Consider the following 26988-nt stretch of genomic DNA (forward strand, 5'->3'; position numbering starts at 1 on the left):
CAGATTCAATGTCAGCTTTATTGCCAGAGTATGTGTAGACAATACAACATTTAACTCTCAGTTCTTGTTACCCTCAATGCACACATACACTTAGCCTATATAAAAAATATATATGCTGATTATTGTCTCAATAATGTGTCTATTAGACATCTTACAACAGTGAGTGAACAACGTCCTTTACAATGCCTCTAAATTAAGATCTTTGTGATTTCTTGTTTTGTTCAACCAGTAGTAAAAAAAACACAAAGATGACATACATTTTTTTTGTGTAAAAGTTCAACATTTCATTGAAATCTCTGATCTTTTATGGTGTTTTGGATGATTTTATTATTTTCCAAAAGTATTGTATGTGTGTTTAACTTTGTACTTTAGTTTATGTTGAAGTGAATATGAAAACTTCATGTAGTACCGTCTACATAACTATCACAGGTATTTTATTTGGAAAATGTTTAACCGGAAGTAAAGCCACTGTGTTGTTTTGCTAACTTGATGCTAAGGGGGGAAGCTGGTACACATAAACTTCTCCAGTTATGTATCATCTTAAATAAATGTCTCCGATTCTATCAGGGCAATTGGACCTCTAAATGTCCGTCTGAGGCTCTTCAAACACCGGGCTGCTCAGTTCGCTCAACCGCTCTTATTTTCAGAGCCACTGTTAGCATGCGGATGCTAACTTCAGCTAGCGACCGTTGGTACTAAAGTCGCCACACAGACAGGACAACTGACAGAAGTCATACTTGTTTTTTCTTTATTTTCCCACCGCCAGCACAGTGAATGATGTGGAAAGCAACTTTACTAGCGTTTGGTGTTTTGCTGCTGGCCTTGTTATTCGGGAACTTTGTTTGTTTGGGTTGGTTTCAACAAGACAGCAGCGTAAAACCCAAAACGCAGCAAAGCGAGCAACCGAGCAAAGCTTCTCCTTCTCCAGACAGCCAGGACCAGAGCTGCTTCTGCCATGTAAGTAACATTAAAACAGTGTTTGTGTGGCATTAGAGTCAAACGATGTTATAACGGTTGTATATTTGGTTTCTAAAGCTTTAAACGTGGCAATACGACACAGCCTCTCCATTCAGGAAATATTCTAGCATTTTCTGCTGTCATCTTAATTTGACGTCACAGTGTGTGTGATGCAAGCTAGCAGCAACAATCTCCTTCTCTTTTCGTGTGTGAAAGTCACTCTATTTTTGTATATATTTTAGCAGTAATAAAATACAAACGTAGCTTCACAAAACATCAAAAACACATTGAATGGAGATGCAGGAAATGCCATTTTGTAAATATAAAAGAGACTAAAGATAGTAAAGCAGCAACAATATCCATCCTGGAATAAAACCGCAGGAAGAAAAGGTGTAGGATTTGTTTAGGTTTTATTTATTAACATTACTGGTCTCAATTCTTTAATTGTGCATGTATGACAGATCAAATCACTCTTGTTCTGTTTTCAAAAGAACAGCGGGGTCTTCTGTTTTCTGACTGTAATATTAAATACATGAAAAAAAGAAGCACAAATCTCCATATCTTTTCGTGTGTGAAAGTGACATTAAAGCTCTCTTTTTTTATATATTCTAGCAGTAATCAAATACAAACGCAGTCTTTATTTATTCCGGAAACTACAGACATGGTTGGCAAATAGCAACGACGTTTCTCTTTTTTCTTTTAATGTTTTTATCGATTTCCTAAATGAGTATTACTAGCGAACGATTGTGTTTTCTTCACGTCCCATTGAAACACATTAAGCGACTGTCACATTATGTAATAATTGATATGTATTTACTGCGTTACTCCTGGTTTACCTAACTTCCGTATGAAGACTATTTCGAGGATTTAAACAAAATTAAAATAGGATAATTATTGAAAGCAATACATACAAATAGAAGTGTTATAATCAAATTGTTATGTTGTGGATTTTCTGCTGAACTGATGTTATTTCTATTAGCAAGTAGAAAAGCGTGGTGTAACGTGATTGGCTGAGGCATAGCTCCCGTCTTCTGTCCTCTCATGGGAGTTGTAGTCTTTTGCCCCGCTACCAACAAGCGGTGTATACCGCTTCTGACCCGGAAATGGACTACACAATAGTAGGGCGCTTGTGGAGAAGGCGGGATTTACTGTTGACAGCTGGTTGTTTGGAGGCGGGGCCATTTGGGGGGGTTGGCATTGGCACTGAAAGGTTTGTAATGACAGCTCAGTCCACAGACAGAGCTGCTGCTGCTGCTGTGACATATGGGCTGAAAGTTTACATAGAGGAAGTTTTGATTTGAAGCTAAAACACAGAAAACAGAAGTAGAGATATTACAACAGCATGCTGAGAGGGATTTGCCTCTTCCTGCCTCTCGTGGCTCTCAGTGGACTGCTCGGTGGACAACTTCACACAGAGGTTTGGTTAATGTGGCTATACTTTACTGAGATTTCCCAGATGTGTCTGTATAATACAATACTAGATATAAGATTTCAATAAGTAGATGATAAGATCATAGCAGTATTATTCGTGTTGTATTAAATAACAGAAAAGTGGCTCCATATGCTTGGTCATACTCTGATATTTAATTTGGTCTAATACATTAATTTCACATTTGTTTATTTAAAACATTGGTCATTTAAGACTAGAAGAAAGAGTGATTTAATTTACAGCTCAATCATTTTCTTCGAATTTCCTTGGTAGTTGTATTCAATATAAAACCAAGCCTAATTATAATGTATTACATATTGAATTGGGCACTTAAAATAAAACACATCTAGCCATAGTTATTATACAGAGATTTAGATTTTGGATTTACCTTCCCTCCAGGCATACATATTTGTCAGTGATGTGACCTGGGGGAACAACACATGGGGAAACACTGATATGGTCATTTTAGGAAATGTATCTGTTTATGCAAATAACTAAACCGAGAGAGACATTAACAAAGCTCTGAATCGACTACCTCGTGTATCACTTCTCCACAATATAGGAGGTATAGTCACAGTATGTTGGTGTATCTTTTGTAATATTAGTACCTTGAACAAGCTGTGCCCACTATTGTTGTAAATAGTAAAAAAAAAAAAAGATCGCCGGATTCAAAAAAATATAATAAAAATAATAATCATGTGAGAAAGAGGAAATTCACACAATGTTGATATTTTAATTTATTTAGTCTTCCTTTATTTATGCAAGGGGACGTATGATTACATAATTTAGTATTTATTTTAGTGTTTTTAGTACCTTTTTAAGAATTTTGGTCTGGATCCCATTTTGATGTCAACTTGGGCTGTCGGTTATTTTTCACTATTTTCTTACATTTAATGGACAGATTATCAGTCTGTTTTCAAGAAAAGAATCATCAGTTTAATACGACAAAGGTTTCTAAATTGCGTCTTGTTTATTGTGATAATACCAAACCTACCAAAAACATGACGGTGTTAAAAAATGCCCTCTCAACAGTGTTTGTGTTCAGGGCAGGTTAGCTGTTTTTTAGCCCCCTAAACCAGGTTTGTGTGCTCTGGATTAAAACTACAGGTGGTGGTTGGTTACTACTAACTTTAAATTATAAGACAATCCAAAGCCTCTTTACTGCAACAGGGTGGTGTTAACGCCCCCACCTTTAATACCTCCCTCTGTTTACCGAACTCTCCTCAGATTTCAAACTCTGGTTGTTTAGTTGCTCCTCGGGTCAAACACATTTATCTGGAGATTGAGGTGTATCCTTTGTGATGATCAGAGGGAGGTCTGAATTTTGTATGACCTGTTTGGGATCAGGTAACACAGCACTGTGCGCCCTCACACAGCAGGGGGTGGATGTATTATGTATGGCAGTGCAGGTAGACAACAGCCTGTGTGTCTGCGGGCCTCCTGCTGTGAAAAGGGGAAAGTGGTTTCCCAGTGGAGTTGTTAGTGTTTAGCAGAAGGAGAGCCTAATACATCTTTTACACAATTATACAAATATCCTTAATGTTCAGAATCAGAATACCTTTGTTCGTCCCACAGAGGGGGCATCTACATTGTAACAGCAGAAAAGAGCCAAAGACAGCTTAATGTTACCTAAGAAGCATGCATTCAAAAGAATTACAAAACACACATCCTGTTGTAACACTTCTGAGGATTTAGCAGCCAGGTATATATTATTAACGGCATATATATATTGCACATATTGCACATAGTTGGTTGGTATTTAACAACAAGGGGTGTTATAGTCTGTGTTGTTGTGTGTGTAATGTTGTTTCATCGATTGATTGAATCCTTCAGAGTTGACTTCGATGTCATGTTTGGAAATATTTTCTGTTTTATAAAACTGTGGCACCTTTTATTGTAATAATTATGTATTTTTGATATCTACAGGAAAGCTAAAAATGCACATATTATTCAACCTCATCTTGATTAATGGAAAAAGTAACTCTATAGAATACAGGTGATTTAGATTCCAGTCCATGTAGAATTGAGTTTGATATCTGATAATAAAAATGTCCTCTTGGCTTTATCTGTACTTATATCTAGCGTGTGCACTTCAGGCTAATTGAACTTTGTCATTGGCTTTCCCTCTGACAGCTTTCAGCTATTTGTAATTAATTAACGGAGACACATTAGTGAGTAAGACAGTGAAGCAGATGCAGAAAAGTGTAGTAGAGGACAAATTGAAAACTTGCTAAGGATCTAAAATCTTTTTTGGGGTTATTGTTCTGTCTTTTTTCTGTGTTTTTGAGAAAATATTCTTCATGTGTGATTTCCCTGTTTCTCTTTGCTCTGCTCCAGCTGACGGGAGTCCTGGACGACTGCTTCTGTGACGTTGAAAGCATCGACGTCTTCAACAACTTCAAGATCTACCCTCGAATCAAGAGGCTGACGGAGAAAGACTACTTCAGATACTACAGAGTAAGAGCTGCCACTTCTCTGTAAAAACAATAAGACGCTTCTTGCACTCGGGAATACAAGCGTAAAAGAAGGCAGTAGTTCTCAAATACGACTCAACGTCTCACGTCATGTCTGAACTTCTGCACTTTATATTATAAAAAGGGGTGAGCATCAGATTTAAGAAGTCGTAAATATGAAAATTCATGCAAAGTTAACAGTTTTCAATTTTAAAATCTAATTCTTATTTAAGTTGTTTGTTTTTGTTTACTTTAAGGGACACTAGCTCATGAGACGCTCATTTTCCATTTCTCATCCTTTTCTCGTCACTTGTGTTTTCTGTGCATGTAGTTGTTTACTGTAAAGTCCAGTGATCAGCTTCTTCTTGTAAAAAGAAGAAAAACTATACAATTTGGATGTGTGAGGACATATAAGCGTTGAAAATCAGTTCAAATCAATCATCTACAGTACTACAGAAAATCTGTGTAAATGATGTCCCTTCACTTTCAAGTTTTGCGCTGTCCTTAAAGACTCCAGAGACGTTAAATTCTCACATTATTGCATGAGAACATTTCTCAAGTAGTGACAGTGTCTGCTGGTGTAAACAGCCGAGGACACGCCCTGATATTCAGGTTGGTGCAGGTCTGTCAAAAAAAGGCGTCACGTTAAACAACAACAGCAGTTTTATTATTAATTCACATAAAGCTGTTTTTATGATCCTGTTACAGAACAGGAAGGATGACTGAAATATTGTGAAATACTCAAACTATTGCAACAGTGAGCAGTTACAGCAAGAGACAATGTGTTTTAGTGAACACTGTAACTACAGTTTTAAACCTCCATTGTATCCTCTGGTGACGTTTATAGCTTTATTTTTACACTTCTGCTCCGTCTACCGTTGATAACACCTTCTGCTCTGATGAAATAATCTGCCACATGAACATATCGTCAGAAACAAAGCATCAATCCAGGTACATCCTTTGGAAAAGCATATTTAAAATGCTTTGTTTGTGTCAGTCTGTTGGTGCCACAGGAGGAAAAGAGGGCTGAATGCTCTGAGGAAGTTGCCTAATTTAGTGTGTGTGTGTGTCTGGTTTAGCACTTATTAGAATGAATGGGAAAGAAGTCAACATCTAGGGCCTAGGCTATGCACATTGTCCTAGTTTTTAATAGAACATATGGCAAATTGACCTTAGATTAAATGAGAGGTTACATTAGTGGTGTACTAAACGTTATTCCTTAATATTTAAGTGTAATCATAGCATTCAAAAGTAAAATCATGTTCTGATACAACTGCTGCCAAGTTGCTGAGTTAGGTTAAGAATGTCCCTCTGCTGGCACGTCATGTCTGATGCGACATAATGAGTGTAGCTGCTCGAGCTAACGTTATGTTGGCATTCGCTGAAGAGGACACGCTGTTGTAGGAGGAGCACAATCGGAGATATTACTGTGAGAAGGATACACTGATAGTATCATGAGATAGAGAGTAGAGATTCAGGATTTAGTGTTTTGTTTGACTTGAATCTGACTTCTTGACATGTATTTTAATATAAAAAAAAGCTATTTCTCGCTTAAGTAAGTATGTTGGATGTATAACCTGGCCTTAGAGACTTATTGCTTAGAAAATAAATATGATTAAGGTGACACAAACAACGAGGAGTACAGACGTTTGTTTAGTAGAACCTGCTTTTTAAATAATAATGGATTTAAATGTAATCTTATCTGTGTCACATTGCAAAACTTCTCTGATATGAAGCACCATGAACTCATGTGGATGTTTTTCTGTCTCTTTTTTCAGGTGAACTTGAAGCGACCGTGTCCTTTCTGGCCGAACGACGGACATTGTGCCATCAAAGACTGCCATGTGGAGCCCTGTCCAGAGGTCAGTACACAGACACACACACACACACACAGACACACACACACACACACACAGACACAGACACAGACACAGACACACACACACACACACACACACACACACACGAATTAACACAACTTTTTAAGCAATAGTTTGGATTTATTTTAGATCCCTTAAGTTATCGTCATGTTTTTTTTTCTACCTGTACTTTCATGTTAAGTTGTTTACTGCATATTACTTTAGTTTCACAACATATATGCTTTTTAAAACACTGATTTACTCACTCAGATAATTGTAATAATGTTAAAGCTGTTTCCTATTGATTGTGTATGTTTATTTGTTGTTCTCTGTGTTGTTCTACAGAGCCAGATCCCAGTGGGCATCAAGTCTGGGAACTACAACAAGGTGAGACTGAGAAGATAAATGATGGGTTTGAAACTTCAAAAGGTTATCTCTGTTCTCTCAGCGTGAAACAAACGGGATCAAACAGAATGAGAAATCCTTTATTTGTCCAACAGCGAGGAAATAAACACAGCGAATAACAACATTGAGCTGTCAAAAATCTATATATTGCACAGAAGAAGTGTACCTCCACCACAATGTAGTCACAGAATATTCTTGATGGTAGATAAACTCAGCGTTGGTTTGAAAATGCAATGCAGTGAATCTAACTCTGTAACTATCTTTATCTGTGGACTGAAAACCAAATGGAGTTTAGCACCAGCTGCGTTTTTTTCCACCACTTTCTGTCTCATTAGCTGATTCTGTAGACACACACACACACACACACACACACACACACACACACACACACTCTCTTTACTCTCCTAGCACTCAGCTTATCTGCTCTGCTAGTTTCCACGCACAGACTGAGTGTTCGTTGGCTCGCGGCCTGGTGTTTGTCTTGTAATGACCCAGAAGTGTTCTGACATCTGTAACAGTCGAGGTCGAATGTTTTTCACTGACCGTCGGCTGGGAAACTGTTAGTCAGCGAGAAGAGATGAAAGAAAACACGACTCCTCTGCCACCTCAGCAGTATGTGAGGAGCATGCAGTTTGGAAGTGGGGAGGTTCATCATGAGGCTTAAAGTGATACCTGAAATATATATTTTGAGCATCAAACTCAATCTTTAAAAGTGGCTGTTACTGGTTTGTAATGTTCTTACTGACGGAAGCTTCAGTTAGCTTAGATTGCAGGGTTAACAGTGGATTTTAAGATATTTTAAATATGAAATTGTACATAGGAAATAGCTGTGAAGCACTATATAAAGGTTCTCTGGTGATCTCTGAAAATGTGGCTATATACACTGTCTCCATGTAAAACCTCACACATGACTCAGTTGAGTTTATGACCTAATTATAGAGCTCTTCGATCTGCTTTAAAATAATAATACATTGAATTTTTATAGTGCTTTTCCTGGTGCTCAAAGACGCTTTACATCAAATCAGAAACAGAAACAGTGCAAAGAAAAACATCACTTGTTGACTTGCATGACCGTACAATGTTTTATAAATTGTAGTAAAGCGTGGTCTAAATGTTAAACCTCAGTTTCTTTTTTTATTCATTATTTCCCTGTTTCCATTTATTTAAAATATGTCAATTCTGAACTGTATTTTATTCAGAAAAACATCTTTTTGGACAGCTAACAAAAGTATTTCTATATTTTTTATATTGTTTTGGACATTTTACTAAATTAATTATGTTTATCAAATTGTATTTGTGTTGCCCAATATCACAACATGCATTTATCTTAGGGGGCTTTACATAGATAAAATACATTTTTTATTTATTTAATTTCACTCTATTCTGATTCTGATTTACAGACATCGGCTTATTTTTAATGTCAGTTTCAGATCCACATTTTCTTATTATAAACATGGCATTGACAGCTGTAGTGTTTTTTGTCTCAGTACTCCCAGCCAGCGGATACGGTCTCCGACGTGACGGAGTGTGAACAGGCCAAAAATCTGGGCGCCATCAACAGCACCCTGAGGTGACACACACACACCCACCATGTATACATCACTTCAGGGGACATTACATTGACTGACATGCATTTCCTGGAGACTTATCCTAACCATAACCAACCCTTACCCTTACCCTTACCCTTACCCTTACCCTTAACCTTACCCTAACCCTAAACCTAACCAAGTCTTCACCCTAAAATTAATGATTCCTCTCATGGGGACCTCCATTTTGTCCCCATAAGGGAGGCGAGTCCCCACACGTGACTGTGTAAACAGATTTAGGTCCCCACAAGTATAGTAATGCTCGGACACACACACACACACACACACACACACACACACACACACACAACCCTTCTGTCTGCTTTATCTCCCACTGCACACACACACACACACACACACACACTATTTTTACACGGTCAGCTGCAGCAGCTCATTTACCCAAAATGCAAAGCGGCTTCACAGCTGATAGTGAATGTTTGACTTGGTTACTAACATCTGATGTGCAGCTGCTGGAGGTTTCTCAGCTGACTGACCTGAGTCGAGGGATATTTAAACCATAGATACATTCGTGCTGAAACGACAAAGATAAAACAATGTGTTTTAAAGACTTGCTCAACCAAAAAGTCTAAAAATATAATGGTGAGAATAACAGGAAGAGAGAAAATACTTTCCTCCTCTGTGCACCGTCACATAAAGTAACATCAGGGCTGTGTTTATATAACAATGGACGTATTTGAAGCCCATTTCCTTCTATCGTTCACTATTTCTTAACATCTATCTCAAGCTGCTGGTGGATTTGTTTTTTTATGTGGAATTGATTATTCAAAAAGAGGGACGCTGTGGATCCCTGAAGTTTCCTCTGAAGTGGTTTTTGGGATTGCTCAGGCACAAATCTGTAAAATAAACTATTTTTTTAATATATATTTAATTGTATTTTATGAAAAAACAGTTCTTCCATGTTCCCAAATAATAAATATAGTATGGTAAGAAATGCCTATCGCATTAATTATTATTATTAAGGAGAACAATTGATTATTCTGACTTGTATTATTGATAAAAGGGTGATTTTTCTTGAGTTTTACAAAGTAATCGTTCATAGTTATACTGTTAGATACTTTCATGCTTGTACTAGATTTCAGTTGTTTGGCATTTTTCTGTATCATACTTAATAAAGTCTAAATGCACAAATGTGTAAATATATGCAATAGATCAGATCTCAGTCATGAGTCATTATTCAAACAGTCTTCAAAAAATGAATGTCTGAAAATCTCAGATATTAATAACAGAAAGTTACTTTTAAAGTTGTTTTGGATTCTTAAAATGTTGTGATAGTTTCTCCTCTGTGATTAATATAAATGTCTATGACTTCCTGTTTCAGTAACCAGAGCAAAGAGGCGTTCGCTAACTGGGAGAAACACGACGATGCTCAGGATCACTTCTGTGAGCTCGATGGTGAGCATTCACTCCCTCAGACCTATCTGAACTACTGGAACGTTTTCCATGAAATGTTCTGGATATTCCTGTTTTTTTACCACCCTCTTGACCTTTCATCTAACACCAACCCTCACAACAAATCTTCCACTTGTTCACAGAAACATGTAATGGTAAAGAAGACATAAATAAGGATGGGGTTGTTTCTGTTCAACACTTTGTATGTGTGTGGAGCCAGAGACTCTGACCATGTTTACACAACAAGCTCGCTTACATGTCATCATGCTCTCCGTAGTTTGAAGTCTAATATGTTTTGTGTGTGTGTGTGTGTGTGTGTGTGTGTGTGTGTGTGTGTGTGTGTGTGTGGTGTGTGTGTGTGGTGTGTGTGTGGTGTGTGTGTGTGTGTGTGTGTGTGGTGTGTGTGTGTGTGTGTGTGTGTGTGTGTGTGTGTGTGTGTGTGTGTGTGTGTGTGTGTGTGTGTGTGTGTGTGTGGTGTGTGGTTGTGTGTGTGTGTGTGTGTGTGTGGTGTGTGTGTGTGTGTGTGTGTGGTGTGTGTGTGTGGTGTGTGTGTGGTGTGTGTGTGTGTGTGTGTGTGTGTGTGTGTGATGTGTGGTGTGTGTGTGGTTATGTGTGTGTGTGTGTGTGGTGTGTGTGTGTGTGTGTGTGTGTGTGTGTGTGTGTGTGTGTGTGTGTGTGTGTGTGTGTGTGTGTGTGTGTGTGTTAGATGAAACCGCTCCAGACTCTGAGTATGTGGATCTGCTGCTGAATCCGGAGCGATACACCGGATACAAAGGACCTTCAGCCTGGAGAGTCTGGAACAGCATCTACGAGGAAAACTGCTTCAAGTGAGACGCACGCGCACACACACACACACACTCTCTCTCACTCTACAGTAAGAATGAATTGGTTATGTACGGACTGAAACTAAAATACATTTTTATAGAGCGTCTAAGAAAAAGTGATTTCTGTTCTCTCTCTTTTTTTCTTTTGTTTAGAAATGTCCACATTTAAAGCTGTTGGAAATCGTCCTCTGTGATGATTATTGATGGTTAATAAAAGTGTGTGTTCTGTCTTCAGACCCAGATCGGTGTACCGACCTCTGAACCCTCTGGCTCCGAGCAGAGGTGAGTCAGAGACAAATCAATATCTGTTTCATCAGCTGCTGTTTCAACAAACTAAAACTCAGGCTTTTGCTTAAATAGAAAATCTTGTTATCATGTGTGCAATCACTGAACTCTAGAATCAAATGTCATATTCAATATTATGCACTTATTTAATTGTTTATGCGTTCAGGTTTTTCATTATATTTCATTACGTTTAAGGTTCATTTTTGCTCAGCTGCATTTTTAAACAATATTTGACAGAAAGTTGGCTTCTCTTGTAAATAAAACTCATTCAATGATAGGCCTCAAATTAGGATATTGCAAAGTTATTGTTCTCTTTACTCAAGGCTGTTATTTGTTTTATGTATTATAATCCTGATTATAATAACCCTTATTATAGTAAGTCAAAAGTGTTTTTTAAAAGGGTTAAGTGTCAACATGGTGTGGTTGATAACACATCCATATGAGTGTCTAAAAGCTTTGAAGGATGTTCAATGTGACGAAGTGAAAATGGAAACCTCAGCTTGTTATCTGAGATATGAGAGAGAAGTGGTTTATAGATATCTATAATCCACATCTTTACCCATAATGCCTCACGTGAGACGGCACATTTTACCCATTACATTAAACATAATGTCCCAATAGGTCTTAGAGGTCTTTGTAAATGATTGTCTTTTATTGTGATTGTAGTAATGTGTTTTTATTACATGTACAGCACTTTGGCTCGACCAAAAATCGCTTTTAAATGTGCTTTATAAATAAAACTTAATTTGATTCACCAAAATTAAAATAGCTTATCTTTTGGAATCTATGTTTGTAAGTCAAATGGGGCATCCAGTTATATTCCTGATTGTACAAATACAACATAATGACATGTTTATTCCTAAAAGACGACATAATAATATTGCAAATGGTGCTAAATAATAAATTACTTGCAAAACAATGAAAAACTTCCAAGTAAATGCAATCAATTCACTTATTTTTGATCACTTTTGCAATCAGTTAAACAGCCATTACATTACATCCAGTATTATATTATTTAATATATATTACGGGGTGTCCGCGGGGTCTTAAAAAGTATTAAAAGTTGATAAATCAATTTAGCGAAAATTAAGGCTATTAAAAAGTATTAAACTGCATTTCCCAAGGTATTACATTTTGTAGCTTGTTTTCAATAAGTATATCAATTGTCCAAAGAGGTTGTATTCTACAGTTTGCCTGAATGTAATCATTGCGTAGATGTGTAGTGTGATTCTGTGTAGTTTATTTATGGCATCCCGTTGGATTTGACGTCATCTGAACAGGACATCTCACGCTCACTGCTTGATAGCGCACGAAGGTCCGTTTACGCCGGTTGTTAAACAACATCGTTATGGGGAAATGCAAGTCTGCGTCCAAAGGGTTGGAAGATAAGGAGGAAGGACAATCAATACTGTATATAGTAAATGTGAGGTAAAGTGTGTCGCCAAGGTAACCGGTTAAAACTCGAAGTGGCGATGAGGTCTTAAAATGTATGGAAAGGGTCTTAAAAAAGGTCTTAAAATGTATTACATTTGACTTCAGGATTCCTGCATGTACCCTGTATTAATACCCCTAGCACAAGTCTAATGACAAACCGCCCTTACTATATGGATGATACTGTATTTAAATCTGCCTCTGATCAGCATAAACAAGTCAAATAATCATTGACATGTTTAGATTTGTATTTTTTTTCATTCCTAAAAGACATTTCTGTAGAAACCTCACCTTGAGCCTGCAGCTGAGACTTCTCACGCACACTTTAATGTGTGCATCTTTTCCTGAGATCGCCTGTTTATCTGTTTGTAATGTAGCAGAGGTGTTTATTAATAGAAGATATCTTACACAGCTTTGTTCTCTCCTTTTCTTCTTCTCTTTCTTTGTTCAGGAGACGACGATGGTGAGTAAAACTGAACTGTCGTCATGTGAATCTATTTTTAGTTTTTTTTATAAAAGCAACTGATGAAGTTTTTCTTTTATGTTGCTCACATTGCAGGAGAGGGTTTCTACACGTGGCTCGAAGGTGAGAACTTCCTCTTGTTTTATCTTTTTCTTCCCCAAATGAAATGTTCTGTGACATCTCCCTTTATGTTTGAGTTCACAAACAACCTCATACTTCCTTTTAAAACTTTGCCTCCTGCAGCTCTTGACCTAGAACAATCTCACGGGATGTAAGGATTTGACACGTGAAGCATTTTTACATTTCGTTTGAATGAACTTCAATTAATAGTGATTTGTCATATTGTGATAAGTATGCTGTCGCCTCCAGCAGCCTCTTAGCTCCTCTCTCCTTTCTGCAGTCTGCTGAAACATCAGTGTGTTTTGGAACAAAGAGGGCAACAAAAAAGCTTTTACAAAGAGATGTCAATCATCTGCGGTGCAGCTCGATTAAAATCAGGTCTAAAGCAAATTCAGCTTCAGATCAATCAGACTCCACAAAGAAGTCAGAGCAGCGTTTCCGCCAGGGGGGGCGTCTTACCGTCATTTGAACTTGAGCCGAGGGCGTCCAAAAAAAATTATAATTCGAGAGAAGATCGAGAGTTTTTGTCGCTTAAAATGACGAAAAGGAAAAAGGACAAGGACATCCCTCTGTTGGAGGGGCAAAGGAGTCTGGTGGGCTTATTTTCGCCGCCAGCAAAGCGTGTTCCTGTGACGGAAAGTGTACTGCCGGCGAGCCTTGACGGGCGGGTGCTAGTGGAGCACGCGCGTGAACTGCGAGCGCCGGAGCCTCGCAGCGGCGAAACTGAGGCTCTGGTAAACTGTGGTAACATGAAGAGCCGCTTGGGAGCCGAAAGAGCCGGCTCTTCTTAGTGAGCCGAGACAAATGATCCGACTCACTAAAAAGAGCCGGAATTCCCATCACTAATACGTAAAGAGATAGTATCTATAAGGGACGGCTCAATTCAAAATTCAAGTCACGTGACACGACGTGACACGACGTGACGTCACACCCCCCCCCCCTCTCGGGGTGGACGCCCTCTCAGCCCTGGTCTGGCGGAAACACTGAGTCAGAGTGTTGGATTAGTTGGATGTCAAATGTGAATCAACACTGATCAACTGAAAAATATGTGGAAGCATTTATGGATTAAGGAATTTTTCATCCCAAAATTACAGAACATTTGTTTTATTTTGTATCTTAAATATTTTAATTTCCTTGCTTTTTTTCTCGTCCGTTTCATGTTAAAACAAATATATAGTGTTTGGAATGAAGATGCATTTTAATAATATTCATTTCACCTCCATTACAATAGTAGCAGAGGAAGAAATGTCAAATTCAAAAACAGAAGTCTATAAATATGGACAAATCACATCTGCATAGGTAGATAAGTTCCTCTTAATTATTCAAAGCAAACTATTATACTAAGAAATCAACACATGTCCTCCTTTCTTCTTTCTCTCCCTCTCGTTTTCAGGGTTGTGTTTAGAGAAGAGAGTTTTCTACCGGCTGATCTCGGGCCTCCACAGCAGCATCAACATCCACCTGTGTGCCGAGTACCTGCTGGACGGTACGACTGATCTCACTACAGCTTTAAGCTTTATTTTCATTTGTCCCCTGTGACACCAAAGCTAATTCAGTCTTAATTCAACCTAACGTAAAACCAGAACTGAGGTCGGCAGGATTTCATTACGACTACAGGCTGCACCAGACTAACCGGTATCAGTATGTTGTTACTTCGGCATCATTTAGTGATGTGATTATTATTTTAAAGGAAAAAATAAAGCTTATAGTTAGGTTTTTGTTAAGTGTTTATACATTTCCTTATATGATACTTGAATTTCTACCTACAAAATCATATTGATACCTTACTTTAAGGCATATCGAGAACATCTTCTGTAAATGAATTACCATGTCCTAAATACTTGGGTATTCTACTCTTACTCTTGCACTTTTCTTGCATTTTATATATTTGTACTGCTATGTTTGTAATTTTCGTTTTCTTAAAGGTCCCATGTCATGCTTTTCCGGTCATTACCCGTCCCCTTGTGTGTCATGTAGCTTTTTCTGCATGTAAACGGTCTGCAGAGTCACAAACCCTCAAAGTACACCCTGTAGGGAGTAAAACTCTAACACAGAAAAGACCTGTCTATGCTGCCCCAGAACGCCTCGTTGGAGATTTCTCATTTTCCATTGTTTACTTCTGGGGTATAGTGACGTATTTCTGGTATAGTGACGTAACGTAACGGCTCCGCAGATTGGTCCAGATTTACCAATCCGCGTAGCCGTTACGTTACGTCCGCGGAGCCGTTACGTTTGGACCAATCCGCAGACTTCCTCACACACACACACACACACACACGGCGGGACGTTGCGAGGCTCGCTGCTGCGAGGAGCAGGACACTGTGAGCTGGCTCACTGGTGTGGGGTCGGCGAGACAGCGAGACACCGCGGAACTCAGCCTGAGCACAAACACAAACTCCCAGCCAGGCTGCGTGTGTGTGTGTGTTTCGGGCTGGGTTTCGCTGTGTCTCGCTGTCTCGCAGACGGCTCACAGGGAGGGGGGGGGGGGGGGGCAGGAGCTCCAACAAGGCGTTTAGGACAGAGAGTGAATACACATACTTTACAGAGATGCTGTATGAGAAACCAATGTGAGTTTAGAACATTGCACAATGTAAATCTATTCTAGTAGACCTCAACAATGGAATCATGATCAGTAGAAATGGCCATGACATGGGACCTTTAATGTTTTATGTGAGGGACTGCGGATGGAAAGTAGCTCAAAGCTAAATCCGGCATATTTACACTTGGCCTATTTCATGTTTTAAGTGTTTATTAATGTGCAATGTCCCTGCCAGAGAAACAAATAAATAAAGAAATAAAGGATTTTCTCAATGTTAAATGTTGTCCAAACGGCTGCAGTGGGCCTGACTCGGTTTCAAGGTTTTTCTTCTGCAGTTTTAAGATAAAATGTCAATGTCAAAAGGGCTGAATAACTTAAAGGGGACCTTACAGAAGCAACAAATTAAACAACATGTCCAACAACATCATTTTCACAGTAACAAATGTTCAAGAATGCTGAAATAAAGTTAATATTTGTCAGAAAAGAGCCGCTAGATAAAGATAAAATGCCCGACTTATACCTTTTTTAATTAATCTGATTACAGTTTAACATATTTTCACTTGTGTTTCTGGGCTTCAGTGTTTTAAACAGTGTGTTAAATCTCTAAAACAAAGTGTTGCGTGTTGTATCGTGTAGTAAAAGTTGTGTTTGTGTGTTTGGTTCCTCAGAGGGTTGGGGCCGGTCGATTTGGGGTCCCAACGTTCAGGAGTTCCGTCAGCGCTTCGACACGGCGGAGACGAAGGGCGAGGGCACGCGGCGGCTGAAGAACCTCTACTTCCTGTACCTCATCGAGCTGCGCGCGCTCTCTAAGGTTTCTCCGTACTTCGAGAGAGCGTTCGTCAACCTCTACACCGGGAACCGGCAGGAGGACGGAAACACCAAGGAGCTGCTGCTGCAGTTCTTCGATGAGATCAAGTAAGAGGGAATGTTAGGTTTACTAAAATTCACTTTGATCAATCAGAATCAGAAACAGGTTTATCACCAGGTAGGTTTACACAGTATGAGGAATTTGACTTGATGGCGCTGGCTCTCTGCACTGTCCAATCAAATACATGCAAGTGCACATCTGTGGTTAAATAGTTTTAATTTTGAAATGTGTAATCCAAGTGTTCACCTCTTGATTTACCTGAAAACATCACATCCTCAACACCTTTTTTACCAAAGTGCAATTCTCATTGTGTTAGTTCCTTTCAGCCTCAGCTCTGCAGCTTCACTTATCAATGAGTTGATTGACAGAAAATGAAATAGCAGCTATTTTAATGAGCAGTTATTCAGTTTAAGTACATTTCTAAAGCAAAGGGGACAAAACATTCTTCTTAAATGTAAATAATTCCTGCTATTTTCAGACTTTAAACATAGTTGGAAATAACAAATTAATTGAAATAATCATTTTAGTAGTTAAAGCGCTATTATAAATATGAGCATAACTTCCTAACTGTAAGCAGGTATCAATGTATCTGTCCTCTGATCCCTTACAGAGGATAAACAACCTCTCTCTCTTTGTTAAAACTAAATTCCCGACTTAAACTTTGGCTAAAATGTAAAAGTATATCTTAACAGAATAAAATAATATATTTATTAAACATTAACTCTGGTTCTGGTTATTTATTTGTACCCGTATTTGGTTTGCAGTTAAAAGACAAGGGATCCATTATGACACACGCTATGCAGGTTACTTATAATCTTAGTCGATGTTATAAGACTAACGGTTTATTTTGTTTTCCAGAACTTTCCCAATGCACTTTGATGAGAAGTCCATGTTCGCCGGACAAAAAATTGAAGCCAAAATATTAAAGGTAGGTGAATCCAAAATCTAAACCAATATCTCATCACCCAACACACAGACGGAAGAGTCTCTCTCTTTGGCCCTTTCTCATTTCACTAATTCCCCTCCTCGACTCCCCTCCTCGACTCCCTATCCTCGACTCCTATCCTCGTGTCTTAGTCCCGCCCACAGGAGATGCGAGCGGAGGAATCGAGGAGGGGAGCCGAGGAGAGAGGAGGGGAAGCAGCAGGCGGTTAGAGAAATGAGAACTCCTCTCCTCTGAGCGGTCATTTTAAAGAGACGTCCATTAATGATGACAGGAGGCACAGCAGCCCTCTGTCTGATGGACAGATGTGTTCATGACGACTTATAAATTTACTTTGAATTCATTCACAGTGCGGTATAATGAGACAATAACAGGCTATGCGGACACACATGTATATTTCTATATATATTTCTATAAATATATACAATTTCAGATTCAAACAAGTATGAGAGCACTCGCAGCATAATAACGTAACACTATCAGAGACTGGATATATCCCCCCCCCCCCTCTCCCCTCTCTGGTCGCTACAAGGAGGAAAATAAATGACGGGCCAAAAGTTTTATTTACAAGTATTAAAAGTAAGCAGAGGACACCAAACCAACTGAGACCTGTCTGTCCGCCGCAGCTGCGCGCGCACACACGCACACACACACTGTTAAACACGCACCTACAGCTCCTAAAGCATATAATCAGGCTACAGCCGTTGTGTATTTTATTATGTGAAGCACTAAATGGTCTTAGAAAAATATCGACTCTTTGTTTGTAGATATTTACTAAACTAAAGCAAATAAAGAGAGTAGGCCTGTTATACTGAGTGATATATATTATACACACTGCTCTGCTTTCTGCACGGACCTCACAGCTGTTCTCACTGGAAACATCGCGTCGCGATGAAAGCAGTAAATCAAATAATATCCAGGGGATGCATGCAGAGCTGTCATTGGCTGAGATAAGTCCGGCTCTTTAAACATCTCTGTTGCCGGAAATGCATCCGCGGACTAGCGCGGAGGAACCATCAGTGTCTCCTCGATTAGAGCTCCTCCAGAGAGCCTCCTCGATGCTCGGTCCTCGATGTGCATGTAGAGAAATGAGATGTCCTTCAACATGGCGCGCTGAAATCCATTTCCGGGTCACTACCGGAGGACCGAGGAGTCGAGGAGGGGAAATTTGTGAAATGAGAAAGGGCCTTTGTGTGTTTGTGTGTGTGTGTGTGTGTGTGTGTGTGATGTCCACCATTGTTTGACAGGGCAGGTGCCTTTTTGTTGTGATGTGTGTTTGCTCTTGGTATAATTAGCAGTCAAAGCCAGAAGTCCAACTGTTTATTTTATTTATTTGTGGAATCATTTATTTTAAATATCTGTAATATACTGTAATTCAGCTCATCAGTAACACCAGGTTTAACTAACATGTCCTGAATGTTCTTTACCATTTCTTTAAAATCATAAATCTATGCGTCCTAAATCGACTCTAACCCTCTCCTCTCTTCCATCCTTCAGGAGGAGTTTCGCCTCCACTTTAAAAACATCTCCCGGATCATGGACTGCGTCGGCTGCAGTAAATGTCGCCTTTGGGGAAAACTGCAGGTGAGTTCGCTTTAATGTCTGCTTTTAGATCCCCATGTTTACTCTCACAGATCTCACAGATAAAAAATGTTGAGATCCTATTATTGTATTTCTATTACCATCGATCAAAAACAAATCCCACTTTCCCAAAAGAGATGAGTAAAACTGTCTCCAGATCTCTGAATTAAATCACACATCTCAATGAGGTTTTTTAAGTACATGATGCGTACTATAAAAGAAAACAAATTATTTCAATAACAAAAAAGCTACAATAAGAAAACCACAATTCAGCTCAAATTGTATCGTTGACAAAATGTATCTGGTTTATTAAGTTAGAGTTAACTGAAAAAGCATCTTAGTTTTCTCTTTTTATGGAAACACAAGAATAAAAATACATACTATTCCAAACGCAAGTCCCTACCACGTCTCCTTTGAACTAGAGGAGCTCATTGTCAACCTCTAAAACATCTCTTTCAGACTTGTTATAAGTTATTATTACATGGCTTGAATACTTGATTTTGATTGGTCAATTCAGAACACGTGACACGTTGTTAATCCAGTAGTACAGACCGCTGTCAAGGACTTATTGACCGTTGTTAAGGACGCTCACGTCTGCAGAAAGAAAACTGGAACAAGAAAAAAGAAAACAGCGGAGAAGTAACGGGGCAGAAACCCTCAACACGGAGCTGCGGTCCTTTTTTTACTCAACGGTCCAAACATAGACATCAAACGGCAAAACATATTCAGTTGCCAGTTCCTTTGGCATTAGGGCAGGGATATCTAGATACTTTCCAAGCTTTGACATAATGAATTGTGCTACTTTTAAAGCAAGCAACAATGTTTTCAAATCTGTAATCAAAAACCTCCTCAAAAACGCTATCGAAGCAGTTCTTGCCGTTGCTAAGGAGGATCAAGAAAGAGAAAGTAAAAGAGGGTAAAAGACGGAGCGCTGGACGTCAGATAAATCACCAGAAGAAGGCAGAGAGGAAGTAAACACTAATGGCGCGTTTCCACTACACGGCCTCGCTCGGCCTCGCTCGGTATGGCTAGGCCTCGTTAGGACTGGCTCACTTTATGGCGCATTTCCATTACAGTTTAGGAACTGGGGTAGTATCTATGGTAACGCAGTGTAGGCGGAGCCGTGACGTCATCTTCAATGAGAACCCCAGAAAAACAACACAGCCGTTAGCTGTTAGCACTCAGAGCTCACAGCTCCTCATATATGTTCAGAAACTAGACAAAAGTTAAACAAGTACAAACCACAGACTGCCTGTGTCATGGCGAATACAGTCGCTGGTTTATTTATGTCTATATAGGCCGTTGTTGTGAGTGTGGACGGTCGGAGCATATACTGCGTTAGCTTAGCCAATCTCCATTTAGAAAACACGCATTTTAAAAGGTTTTTCCCCTGCCGTCTGTCTGCAGACTTGACAAAGCATTAATTCATGGTTTTTACTAACCGGTATCAGTATGTTGTTACTTCGGCATCATTTTGAAACGTGTATTACAATTAAATCACGGTCAAATATGTCCATCTTGTTGTAGTTGTAGCCCCCTTGCCAGCGATTCTCTCACTAGTTTAGCATACTCAGCCCGACACAGCCTCGTTGTCTCTGGCCCTAGACCCACGATTTTATGAGGCCAGAAAAACTGTGAATTAGGACCCGCCGGCCGGTACTAGGCCAAGTGGAAACGCAACCAAAGACGGGCCGCTGACGTCACAGCTCTCTTAAACGGGGCTCCGCGCTGTAGTGGAGACGCGCCATAACAGGAACACGGTATGAGCTCTGTAGAGTTTAGGGACTTGTTAGTGGATCAGAAACTGTGAACAGAGTTGGACAGTGCTGCCGTAAAGTTGTTGTTGTCGCAGTTCCAGCCGTTGGTGCGCCGTGGAACGGAATTATTTTTTCTTAGCGGAAGAAATACGATTATTTTTAAGTCAATAAAATCATTTCAATTAATATTGGGAGTCGAGTCGTTAGTTTGTGTATGGCCGTGTAATAAGCGGGATAATGTGCAGCGACTTGGTCATTATGGGGAAAAGAATAATGGGGTGTTCTTTTCCCCATAATGACCGCCTCGCTGCACATTATCCCTTACATAGCTCTCTGAACCTTTTTCATATATTTGACTTCATGAGGACACAAGACCGAACTAGCCAGTTCAGTTTGGGTTCAGGCACATTAGAGCCAAATCATTCTGCTGTATCGATGATTTGACTGAAGCAGAACCAGAGCTTTCTCACAGTTTCCCCTTGTGTTGTTTGGTGTGCAGACGCAGGGTCTGGGCACCGCTCTGAAGATCCTGTTCTCTGAGAAGGAGATCCAGAACCTCCCGGAGCACAGCCCGTCTAAAGGCTTCCAGCTGACCCGGCAGGAGATCGTGGCCTTACTCAACGGGTTCGGCAGGTAACATGAAGGCTAATTGGTCCTTAGATTGCAACAGAACCGACATTTTGGACTGAAGGCAACTAGCTTATTATCTCTAAAACGTCCTGTAAAACATATGATGAACATATTGTTGAATGTTTGAGAACATTCAACAAACATTGTCAAAAAAGTCTCTGTGTCGATGAGTTAAAACATTTAATTTGAATGAAGTTGCTTTCGCAGCATGACATCTGATACGGTTCATGCTGTTTCTAAAGGTCTCGTGCTGCTGTCCCATCGCTCTGTTCAGTGCAAAATGGCAGCTGCACTAGTTGTGTCACTTTTCTCTCACCACCTCTCTCTCTCTCTCTCTCTCTCTCTCTCTCTCACCACCTCTCTCTCTCTCACCCTCACCACCTCTCTCTCTCTCTCTCTCTCTCTCTCTCTCTCTCTCTCTCTCTCTCTCTCTCTCACCACCTCTCTCTCACCCTCACCACCTCTCTCTCTCTCTCTCTCTCTCTCTCGATTCGATTCGATTCGATTCGATTCAATTCAATTCAATTCAATTCAATTCAAAGGGGCTTTATTGGGATGAAAGTTAACAACATTAACATATCTCTCTCTCTCTCTCTCTCTCAGGTTGTCCACCAGCATTCAGCAGCTGCACAGTTTCCGCCTGCTGTTGAAGGACAACAGGTAACAGCAGGTGATCTCACCTGGCCAATAGGAGGCTCCGCCCCCAGAGACCTGCAGGAGTCTAATCCAGCCAAGAAAAAGGCCTTTTTCATGGACATCAGGATCAGCAGTGAACCATTAACACCTTCTTCTTCTCCTTTCTATACCTCCTCCTCTTCCTCCTCCTCCTCCTCCTCCTCCGTCTGGCAGGTCTTGAATGTTAACTCTCGCCCCCTCTTGCCTACGTCAAAACTCCCAACGTTTTTTTTCTTCTTCTTGTTCTTTCTGCTGTAAATCTTGTCGGCCATTGACAAACCTTTTTCATTGTTTTGTTCTCCTTTGAGACGTTGACCTGTAAAATCAGCAGGTGGTCTGTGGTGTTGGACAAACCCCGAGGAAATGATCCAAAGTTTGGAAGGAAGTGACGAAACTGACCAAATTTGACACGACAGACTTGGAACGCCGGGACCAGGAAGTGTGTCCAACAGGAAGTGAATTTAATGTTTTCTTTCCTGCTGACCCCGCCCTCTGCCGACATCACATCCTGTTGGATTTGCACTCATGTGAACCCGAGTCAAACCTTTTACTGTAAGGATATAGAAATACTTTCTCCTGAGAGAGGACTCAGCCAAAACGGTTTTCCAGATAAAAGTGAGTCTGAGGATTATGCTGCCTGTTTTTTTTTTTCCGTTTCCTTTTCCTCTCCTCATCTTCTCCGGCGTTTGACGTTTGTTGCTCGAAGCCTGAGGATTTGGACCAATCTGCTTGAGTTTACCATCTCAGGCTTTACACATGTCAGCTCGCTAGAACACTGTGTGCGTGCGTGTGTGTGTGTGTGTGTGTGTGTGGATCAACAGTTGCAGCTATAAGATAATGGACTATGACTTGATTCCATTGCTCACCTTGATACTGTAGCAGATTTTTGCTCTCTTTCGATAATAGCTAATAATTCTAAGCTTAGTTTTTTGATGAGTCATGTTTCTGTCTGTCTAGTCGCTGCCGTGTGTTTTGCAAAGCTGACGCCTCCTTTTCTTCGGCATTTATTTTTGCTTCGGCCATGTTGTCTTAAAGCACACCTTGAATCAAGATAGATTTATTTAAATAGGACAAATAGAGTTATTAGGTGTTCTTGAGATGCTTTAGAGTTTATTTCACGCTGGTTATTTCCACATGAGAGACCCAGGAGGTGTGATTGCACAGGAGAGGATTGGGTTTAAAGGAGCGGCTGCAGATCAGCAGGAGGCTGGAGGTGACTCACAATGTTTCAGGAGCCTCTAGGAGTGAGAGAAAAACAACTTTAATGTCCAGCGCTCTGCAGAAACATTCTCCTGAAAGCATGAGTCTGGAGTTATTCTTTATCTAAATTCTTACAGATTGTCTCGTATAATGTTATGACTTCCTGTCTTTGGCGTCTACAGCTCTAACCCAATTGGATCATGAGGACGTAAATCTTTAAAAAACACAAACGAGTGATTTTCTCAAACAGGAGGAAATGGTGCATTATGTTTGAATAGTTTTGGATGTAAAAGGATCTCTGTGGCACAGAGGAAGAAGATGAATCATGATTTGATGCAAACACACAATACATGTTGGTAGATACATCCATTTCTAAGTTGTTGTTTTTTTGGATTTGTTGGAAAAATATAGAATATCACCAAACTTCTAGGTGTTTAACCTTGAGAGAGATGTATCTTTGAAACAACATAGAATAACTTGACACGGTGAACAAGCTGATTAAATAGTTACAGTTGGTAAGCAACGTCAAACAAGCAAAGGACTATTTGCTGACGTACGCCATGTTTTACGGAGTGTGCAGTAGATTTTGGAATAATGGGTAAAGCTGCAACAACCACAGCTGAATATCATAGGCTGACACACCTGTCAATCAAACAAAAACAGCTGTTTCTCATGCTTAACTAAATATATGAAGTCTACTATTTTTACACCTTACTCGGGACCTATCATGCTGTTTGGGGTTTTCCCTTTTCCTGTATTGTGTTATACGTTTTTGTGCGTGTAAATGGTCTTCTAAGCTTAAAATCCAAAATGTCTAAGGGGCGGGACATCTCCTAGCTGTTGACCAATCACAACAGAGTCGGCCAGCTAACCAATCAGAGCAGACTGGGCTCTGGTTTCAGACAGAGGGGGAAAAGAGGTGCTGCAGCACAGGCAGTATGAGACAAATAAAGAGCTTTTTGAACATTAAAGCACGGAGACATGTCCCAGTAGAGACACTAAATACAAATGAGGACAATAGGGCCCCTTTTTAAATAAAATGTGACTTTGTATTTTAAGAAACAGGTGCTTTCGAAATTGAGTTCAATAGATACATCTTATATAATAGACTTCATTTAGTGGCTGTTTTCTTTGCCGTCACTCTCCAGCTGTGGTGGTTGCGGCTTTGTGGTCTGCTAATAAAGTTTTATACAAAGGCTACGATGGATTTACGAGGCGATTTTACAGATTATTCAGATTCCTGTCGATATAGTTTTGTTTCGCTCAGCAGTGAAAGCATAACGTGGACCAAAGAGTTTTAAGTTGCCTACTTTATTTATGTGTTTTTGTTTGTTTGTGATGCCCAGAAAGTGTTTTATGTTTTAGTTTATTAATTATTATATTGATAAAAAAGAGACGTGATGTTACACGTTATCAGATATATTTAAGGTTTTTTTTCCTGGTCATATAGTTTAAGAGGATTAGTCTAAAGTACTTTATATGTAATTGTTGAAAAAATTACAATTTAAAGATTCATAATAATCGTTAAGTCCCATCTTCTGCTTTAATGCAATTTATATTTATTGTTGATTGAGGGGGCAAACATGTTAAACTAAATGATGGAAGTGACCACTTTTATTTTCTGTCATATAATCCAAGATTTTTGAAATAAATTTTTTGAATTACTTAGTTTTCTTTCTACCAGAAAGTCACACGTCATAGATCGAGAAAAGATGGGTTTTCAAAATAAATACACATCTGATTTAATTAATAGTATTACATTTCACAAGCAGGCATTCAGTTTTTTATCAAATAAAAATGATTTCCCATTTTCTTTGCTTCGATAAAAGTACTCTTATATTAAATAATTTAGTCTGATTTATTTGTTTCTGTGTGGGATTGAGACAGGAATGATATGATGCTCAAAGTGTGTGTGTGTGAGACAGTGTGAGACGTGTGTGTGAGAGAGAGACGTGTGTGTGTGAGAGAGACATGTGTATGTCCTCCTCTGAGCCTTGCATGCCCTCCAGCAGCAGGACGTCCCGTACACTCGTCAGCCTTAAAACTAAATTGCGATTTAGGAAAGAGACAAACCTTCTTCAGACCTTCCGGCTCTTCGTGTTGGGATCCAAACCTGTAGAGTTTTTTTTGTAAAAGGCAGCAGTTTTCTTTTGTTTTGCTTACAGATCTTTAAGAATATATATAGTTGCACCATGTTGATGTGTGTACCTGTTGAGTATATTTATTTGAAAAGAGGAATAAATATTTCTGGACATCACTGAATTCTTTTTGGTTATTTATTATTGTTGCTTTTAAAGGGGACCTATCATGCAAAATGCACTTTTTGATGTCTTTTCTACATAAATATATGTCCCTGGTGTGTCAGGGAACTCACGCAGCGTCAGAAAATAAAACCCTCTCTCTTTTCCTCCGTACTCAATCTCTAAAAACGGGGCTACAACGGAGCTGATCCAGATTTTCGTCCGATATGACGTAATATCTGAAATGTGGACCCACGGCCCAATCAGAAACGTTGCTATCAGAAACAATGCCCGACTGTTTTGGACGTAATATGGTCGGTGTTTACATTAGCATCGCTAACACTCAGAGCTAACCTGTACTGGAGAGCATGTGTGTGAAGAAGCAGGAAATAAAAAGGAACTCACCTTGTGGTATAACCGGCAAGAGAGAAAGCCTTTGAGCTCCATACTGTTTCAGAAAGAATCCTTGATAATCCATGATATGGCGTTTCATCACGGCAGTATTTAGTTTAGACAGTAGCTGCAGGGTCCCGCATGAGCTCAGCCCCCTCCTTTTTTTTAATCAATTTTTTTATTTATTTTTTTAAAAGCTTTATACCCCAAATCAGCACTTTTGAGAAAAATAAAAATAGCATGAAAGGTGCACTTTAAGGAAATGACCTTACTTCTCAAATAATTAGTGAATCAATACCCGAACTCTTCCTGATGAGTTTAGGGTCTTTCAATTCTTCCAAACAGGATATTTTTATATTTATAGTGGTGCATGAATCTAAAACAAGAAATTAGCTTCTTGTCTTTTTGGTTCGATGACTGAAATATATATATTTGTCATCACTGCACCACTCTCTGTCTCTTGGTCCCTTTTAACTTAAAATAGATGATAAACCAGGGTAACCAGGATTAAGGGCGGCGCTACTTTTTATTGACATGTTGCTACCGCTGTGTTATTCATGTGTTCGGGGCTATTCATGTTCTCGTCTTACAACTTAATTATTTTCACGGTCTGTTTCAGAAAATAAAATGTAACTGTAATGTTTTTTTCCCCTAAAAATGTTCCTTTTTCAGCATTTGGTTGTACTTCGCTTTATCCTCTGGTTCACTTCTGGTTAGCAAACAAACAAGATGGCGGCAGCAAAATGCCAAACTTGAAGCTCCAAACTCAAAAGTTAAAAACCCAAAGTATATCTAAGAGATGAAATGAAGTCACGAGGTAAGAATGAAATGTGCATGTCAGTTGAAATGGCAATTTTATTGTAGTGTCACAAACACGATAACCACAGTCACACAAACAAAGAGCTCCACAACAAAATGCACAATCTCTTTACAAATAACT

The 26988-nt window shown here is 39.4% G+C and overlaps 1 protein-coding gene across 2 annotated transcripts; it reads left to right on the plus strand.

Moving 5' to 3' along the window:
• The first annotated feature begins 471 nt into the window (after positions 1-471).
• ero1b (endoplasmic reticulum oxidoreductase 1 beta) lies at positions 472-25677 on the plus strand. Of its 2 annotated transcripts, none has more exons than XM_034129675.1 (16): positions 472-957; positions 4724-4843; positions 6618-6701; positions 7044-7085; positions 8591-8673; positions 10029-10102; positions 10806-10926; positions 11159-11205; positions 13091-13102; positions 13199-13225; positions 14616-14708; positions 16430-16676; positions 17488-17557; positions 19070-19156; positions 21410-21543; positions 22144-25677. In XM_034129675.1, exons 1-16 carry the CDS (start codon positions 775-777, stop codon positions 22202-22204), a joined length of 1485 nt encoding a protein of 494 aa, XP_033985566.1. In that variant the 5' UTR covers positions 472-774; the 3' UTR covers positions 22205-25677. The 2 variants fall into 2 exon arrangements, with proteins under 2 accessions (XP_033985566.1, XP_033985568.1); XM_034129677.1 differs by lacking the exon at positions 472-957 and adding an exon at positions 2196-2374.
• Positions 25678-26988: the final 1311 nt, after the last annotated feature.

This window comes from Trematomus bernacchii, unplaced genomic scaffold (assembly GCF_902827165.1).
Source record: "Trematomus bernacchii unplaced genomic scaffold, fTreBer1.1, whole genome shotgun sequence".
Taxonomy (NCBI): domain Eukaryota; kingdom Metazoa; phylum Chordata; class Actinopteri; order Perciformes; family Nototheniidae; genus Trematomus; species Trematomus bernacchii.

Coding starts and splice junctions, on each gene's coding strand:
- ero1b (XM_034129675.1), top strand. CDS start 775: ATGATGTGGAAAGCAACTTTACTAGCGTTTGGTGTTTTGCTGCTGGCC. Junction 4,844..6,617: donor ACTACTTCAGATACTACAGA/GTAAGAGCTGCC, acceptor CTCTTTTTTCAG/GTGAACTTGAAGCGACCGTG. Junction 13,226..14,615: donor TTTCTACACGTGGCTCGAAG/GTGAGAACTTCC, acceptor TCTCGTTTTCAG/GGTTGTGTTTAGAGAAGAGA.